At 64.3% G+C, this 6,545-nt stretch overlaps 1 protein-coding gene across 1 annotated transcript; it reads right to left on the bottom strand.

Annotated features, from left to right (window-relative positions):
- Window positions 1-659: 659 nt before the first annotated feature.
- On the bottom strand, window positions 660-1,466 carry BHLHE23 (basic helix-loop-helix family member e23). The gene has a single exon (XM_027086622.1). The coding sequence runs from the start codon at window positions 1,380-1,382 to the stop codon at window positions 660-662; it is 723 nt and encodes a 240-aa protein (XP_026942423.1). The 5' UTR covers window positions 1,383-1,466.
- Window positions 1,467-6,545: the final 5,079 nt, after the last annotated feature.

Raw genomic sequence — 6,545 nt, 5'->3', positions numbered from 1 at the left:
GTCTTCTTGCGGCTGCGGCCCGGCTTCTTTGAAAACGACAACTGCGGAGCCGGGGCCGGGGCGGGGCTCATCCGCAGCTCCGCTGCTTCGGCGCGGGGGTCCTGGAGCAGGCAGAGGGGGAAGGTGCCGGGCGCGGTGCGTCCTCGGGGACACGCCCACCCGGAGCGCGGCCCGGAGGTTTGGCGAGAGCGGCCGACGGGGGCCAAAGACGCGCTCCAAAGCGAGGGCCACGACCCGCCAAGGTGGGCTACGCTGTGTCCCGCGCTCCGCCAACCCCCGGGTGGCTCAGGGGAGGACCACCTGCCCGGGGGTCGCGACCATCCTGGTTTTCTTTTTGAGGCTGAGCGGCGGCGCCCGGAAAAGCACGTTTGGTCACCCCCGTCCCGTCCCCAGGGTCGAGGGCTGGGGCGTCGGGAGGGTGCCCGTTGGGCGCTGCGGGCTCCAGGGCATGGATTCCAGCGCCCCGCTGTCCGGTTCAATCCCGCGCCCGGATGGGCTTTGCGCTTCCCGCGGGCCCAAATGTTCAGCACGCAAGGGCTGGAAGCGAGGCCTGGCCGCCTTCTCCCCGTGGGCGGGGTCCGGTGGGGGCAGGGTGACACAGTCATGGGGTCAAGGTAAAATGAAGGACGCGTTCGGAAGGAAGGGGCGGCCCGGGGCCCTTACGGCTTCCCGTTACAGTGTTTGCAAAGCGCCGAGGGCGTCCCGGAGAAGGCGGCGCACTTGTCTGGGCAGGGCAGCGCGGCGCCGGCGGAGAAGGGGTACACGGCAGCCTGGCCAAAGGGCGTCAGGGGCGCGGCGGCCACCGGAGCGGCCAAGCCCTGGCCCTGGTTGAGGTAGGCCACGAGGCGCCGCATCTCATCCAGGGCCTGTGCCTGCATGAGGATGTAGTTCTTGGCGAGCAGCAGCGTGGCAATCTTGGAGAGCTTGCGCACCGACGGGCTGTGCGCGTAGGGGATGACGGCGCGCAGCCCGTCCAGCGCGTCGTTGAGGTCGTGCATGCGCCGCCGCTCCCGCGCATTGATGCTCAGCCGCAGCGAGCGCTGCTCCCGGGGCCGCCGCCGCCCGTCCGCCGCGCCCCCGGGCCCGCGCCGTCGCCGCCGCTGCTCGAAGGCGTCATCCTCGTCGCCGCTCTGCTCGCCGCTGCTCTCGGCCGCCGCGGCCGGAGCTCGGGGAGCGGACGCCACGGGGAGGTCGCCGCCCGGGCCCGGCGCGCCGTAGCCGCGGGCCGCCTCGGGCCCCCGGGCCGCCCCGTAGGCGAGGCCCACAGCCGCCGCCGCGTAGCCGTGGCTCAGCGCCAGGTACGCGTCCCCCGACAGCGACTTGAGCTCGGCCATGGCGGCGCCTCCGGGGCCCGAGGGCTCGCCGGGCAGGCAGGCGCTCATGCGGCCCGGCCCGAGCCGCCCCGGGGTCCGCGCGCGCGTTGGCCGCTGCCGCAGCCTGGGTACCGCTCCCGGCTGGCGCTTCCGTCCGGCAGTCGGTCGGTCGGTCGGTCCCGGGGCCTCCCCGCGCCGGGGCCTCTGGGTCCCGCCCCAGCCCCGCCTCCTGGTCGCCTCCCCCTCTCTCGTCTCTGTCCTCTCCCCCCGACCCCCTCCTCCCCACCTCTCGCTGCCGCGCGCAGGGCTGGGCTGCGGAGGGCTCTACCTTCTCCTCGCCCGTTCCTGCTTTAAGGTGCGGAGGCGCCCTCTGGGACTTCGCGGCCGTCCAATCAGAGGGAACTTGGTGACCGCCTCTTCCCGGAGCCCAGCTCCACCGGCGGCGCAGACCGATGGTCAGGGGTGGGGCGCCGCCGGGATGGAAGGAGCTGGAGGTCTGGTTGGAGACGGCTGTGGAAGCCGCGGGACCCGGGAGAGCTGTTCCTGCTTCCCGGCGTCTCGAGCTTCTGCCTCCTGCCACCCCCGGGGGTTGCCGTCACTGTGCGCCCCCGTCGCTCGTGGGCACCCGCCTCAGGCCGCCTTGTCCTCGTCTTCGGTACCATTTGCAGGAGCCACCTCCGGCGCCGCGCAGGCAGGTATCGGAGCAGGGAGCGCGCAGCCCACCGCGGACGCCTGACCCGCCGAGGCCGGAGGAGGTGCGGAGCGCACGCCCGGGGCGCTCGGTGGGCGCCCTCCAGGAGCGGCCTCACAGCTGGGTAACCCGCGGGGAAAAGGGCGCGCTCCGAACGCCCCGAGGCCCGGCTGGGCTGGGCCTTCCCCACAGCTGGCCCTCTCGTGGGTGTCCAGCCCCCGCCGCGCCGTTTCCGGGGACAAGTGCGTCCTGGAGATGTTTCCACGCTCCCTGAAGTCTTAGTGATTTGAGGCGGGGATCGGAGACTTAAGGACAGAAACCTCTTGTTCAGGCAAAACCTTGTTTCAATTCTCTGCTATTTCCAGTGAAAGGTTTTTTCCGTGGTTTGCCCTACCATAGAGGAGGAATTTTCTCAGTTTTCTATTTGGGGGCGGGGGCGAGGGCTCCACCATGAAGTTGGGGAGCATGGCAGCTCTGCTGGAGAAAGCAGATGGGGGCTGCGCCGGCGAGAGGCTGGGGCGGGGGCGGGTCCTCTGTCCTGGCCTGAGTCTCATCCAAGAAACCCCTCCAGGGACGGCTGTGGTGCCCCCAGGGGGACGTCAGACCAGGGGTGTCGCCTGAGCACCTGCGGGGCCCCGGGATGCACGATGCCCGGTTCCGCAATTTCCCCGCCAGCCTGGGCCGGGGAGGGTGTGGGGGCTGGTCCTTGGGCGCAGCTCGCCTCAGGGTGACGCGCTGGCCGAGCTGGGGCTGCCAGCCAGGAGAGTCCCCGTGGCTGGGAGGTTGGGGGCAAGGATTCAGGCCAGACCTGTCGGAAGGTTTGGGAGGGGTGGGGTAATGATGGAGTTTCTAATACAGGTTGAAAAACCCCGGGAGGGTAGGAAGCTGAGAGCAGCCTGGTTCCTTTTTCAAACCTGGGTCCCGGTTTTGTGCACGGCCAGCGCAGCGCCACCTGACCTTTCTCCACATTCTAAGTGCAGGGAGCGCACACTGGCTGCAGGGCTTCGGCGGAGTTTCCAGAGGTGCCTCCTCCTCGCGGATTGAGCCCCATCTGGGGGAATCCTGCCAGCCGCGGGGCTCACCTTTTCAATCTTTCCAATGAGAGATGAAGGACCCCAGACTTTCTCCAGGTGGGAAGGTGCCTGGAGGTCTTGTGGAGTTGGCGGGTGGTGGTTGCTTCCCACTCAGTCAAGAGATGGTGTCCCCCTGGCCTCCAGCTCAGTACTGCCTGGGAACCACTCACCAGGCCCTGCTGTGTGACCTTGACAGAGTAGCTTAACCTCTCTGTTCTCCAGGTTTCCCAGGGAGAGGAGTAACAGAGATGATCTCGGTGTTGTCGAGTGCTCGGGGAACGTGAGCAGGTGCAGGTGCTCTTGTGCAGCGAATGGCTGAGAGCTGTGTGCGCTCTGGAAGGTTCTGGAAATCCAGCAGTGATGGGGATCCTGGCTCTCAAGGGCTTCCATGCTGGGTGGGAGGAGACAGGCACAAACACGTGGGTCATCAGTCGCGGGAAACACCAGAGTCGCTGTGCTCTGGGCCCTGCGGATGGATGAGGGGAGGGGGGCCTGTCCCGTCTGGGGCTGAAGGTGGGCTCAGGGACAAGAAGGGTCTGGGGGGGCTCTCCAAGGAGCCCCTGCACTGCCTCCTGGGCTGAGGTCAGGCACGGGCAGGGCGGTGGGGACAGCTCAGCATGGACAGGCCGCCATGGTGTTTGGGCCATGGTCTGAAGGGTGAGTGGGTGTCAGGCCAAGCACCTGGGGTGGGGGAGCACCCTGGGGGGCAGGGGGCTTACAGGCTGTTGGAAGGGGCGTGGCACATTGGAGGGGGCAGCAGGGGGCCAGGGTGGGGCCCAGAGACCAAGGGGCGGCCAGTCTGGTGGGGAGTTCGGTCTTTGCTGGGAGGGCTGAGGCCGCCACTGTAGGAGCTCAAGGAAGCGTTTTCTGCAGATCACTGCTCCCGCTGTGGTCAGGGGGTTTGGGGCACTTCCTCCTGGCTGTCCCTCCAGGCCTGGCAGAGCTGCCAGAGGTGACAGGGGACGTGGAGAGAGGTGGGCCAGCTCCACTGTTACCCCCGCGGCCGACACGAGCGGTGTGGCCTGATGGGGGCCAATGACCTCCTACCTCTGGGACTCAGGGCTGGAGGGCGGGAGGGTTGAGGGGGCGGGTGTGCTGTGGACAGATTGAGTGTGAGGGCGTTTGAACCACCCAAGGGGTGTCTGGCAGGCCCTCACGGGGACATGGAAACGTCGTCAGAGCATTCAGTAATTGAAGCCACAGGCACCCAGGATATTGGCTTTCAGAAGAGGGGCTGGAGTAGAGCCCCTGCTGTGGCTGCAGGTCAGCATCGCTGGGAGATTAAATTAAATCCGACGTTGGGCCTGGGCCAGAGGGGTCTGACAGTGTCAGTCTGGGGTCCAGCCTGGCCTTTGGGATGTCTACACTCCAGTCCGGGAAGCGAGGGCTCTGGGCCAGTTTCTGAACTTCAGCAGCTCAGAGAAGGGCTGGAGGCGGGGTGGGGGGCGCGGGCCTTCCTCTGGGGTCCCAGACCCTCAAGCAGCCTCCCCGGAGGGCCCAATCCGGGCGATGCTCGGCCGCAAATCTTGAAAGCGCCGGGAGAGGCATGGTTTTTGGTCAGACGCTGCCCCCTGCTGGCCACCTGGGAGATTGCGCTCCACCCGCTGGCCCTGCTGGTTAATACTCGTTCTCAGGCCCTCCCGGACCCTGTCCACACAAGCCTCACCTCCTGTCCACAACGGGGAGAGCGGGGCACAGCGAGAAGCCGCCCTCCCTGAATTCGGAGGCGGGGGCTCCAGAGGCCAGCGCTTCACCAGAATCAGGCAAAAGACAGGCCCCAAGCATGGCTGCCGGACGCAGACGCACTGGCCTCTTTGGGGGCCCCGCCAGCCTTGGGTGGAAGATGCCGCTTTCCGCACCTGGGCATGAGAGCCCCGCTCAACTTCCCGCCACCTGTTCGGAGGGTGTTCCTCATTCCTTATGTAATTTCTGATGTTTCAGCAGTTTCATTGCCATCGTCACTGACACGCAGCTTGCTTTCACGTTGAGAAGCCCCGTGGCTGTTCCTGGGCTGGAAGACACCCAAGGAATATTGATTTCAAACCTCTTCGTGTTTTTATTGGTTTTGTTTTGCAGCCCCACACTTGCTTTTCGGTTGTGATTTTTTTTCTGCGCTATTTCCTAAGCGCAGAAGGCTAAACGCGGTCACGGCTCTTTGCCGTTTGGTGTGGACGTTCCTCCGGGGGGAGGTCTCCGGGGGGAGCCCGAGGGCAGCAGGTTGGGGCAGCCAAGACAGCCTCGGGCCTCGCCAGGCAGGGAAGAGGCTCAACGGAGGCTCCTTTGGGGCAGCCTTGGTCCTGCGTCTCAGCTGAGACTCCGCCCCTGCCCCCATTGTTTCCATGGGTCTCTGGTGATGGAGCGCCAGTCCCGAGGCTCATTTTAGGGGCTTGTGTCTCCGTGTACCTCTCACCAAGTGCCTCTGGGTAGCACTTGGTAATTGTCCTTTAAGTCCCCCGAGCTGCGCCTCAGAACCTCTGGTTGGCAGCTCTGGCCTCTGACCGTCTGCAGTCTCCATGTCCCCCTGGGGGGAAGGTAAAGATGGCCCCCAATCCACTTACAAGAACCTGTTTTTGTTCAAGTTGTTTTTAGAAACCCCACAAAACCACCACCTCCTGCATTTTGACAGGACTTGACAGTTTACAAAGCCCTCCCTCCCCCCTCCCTTATTCCCCCCACCCCACTAGCGGACACCGTGCCAGGTTAGTCCAGGGTGATGAAAAGAAATTTTTTAAAAAAACCCAGCTTTACTGAGATATAATTTGCGTACTATACATTTCCCCCCACTTCAAGTTTAAGATTCAAGGTTTTTAGTTTATTCACAGTGTCATTCACAGTGTCCATCATGACAGTCTATTCCAGGGCACGTTCGTCATCCCCAAAAGACTCGTATCCATTACCTGTCACTCCCGTTCCTCCCTTTGCAAATGAAGCCCATGGCAACCAGCAGTGTGCTTTCTGTCTCTATGGATTTGCCTGCTCTGGACGTTTCGTGTAAATGGACTCATACGCTATGTGGCCTTTTGTGACTGGCTTCTCTCACTGAGCATGTTTCCAGGTCCATCCACATTGCAGGAGAGGAGGTTTTAACGCCATATGAGCTGCGGGCTTGTGGCCTCTGGGTGGGGTATAGAGGAGACAGTCTCCTGGTACTGACCGTCTCCCGGGAGTTGCTCAAGACTCTCAGATCACATCCCACCAACTGGATCTTCAGATCGCCTCAGAGGTGGCCCTGCCGGGCGTGCAGGGGGGATGCCCAGAACGCGTCAGCCTGAATTTACCTCCCCAAACAGACGCCTTGGTTAGTGGCACAGCGTTGACCTGGAGTAATAAAAAGAGAGCTACTGAGTCCGCGCGAAAACTCAGGGAGGAAGCAGGGGGCCCCCGGGGTTCTGACGCAGGTGGCTTCAGCTCTGACCTTCCTTGCGTGTTCTCTGCCCCCTTTTCTCCATCAGTACATAGATTCCTGGC

The sequence above is a fragment of the Aethalodelphis obliquidens genome, unplaced genomic scaffold (assembly GCF_003676395.1).
Source record: "Aethalodelphis obliquidens isolate GAN/ISIS:26980383/991018 unplaced genomic scaffold, ASM367639v1 scaffold57, whole genome shotgun sequence".
NCBI classification, from domain to species: Eukaryota; Metazoa; Chordata; class Mammalia; order Artiodactyla; family Delphinidae; genus Aethalodelphis; species Aethalodelphis obliquidens.
Note: the sequence above shows the minus strand (reverse complement) of the source record. Positions and strands in the feature narration are given on the sequence as shown.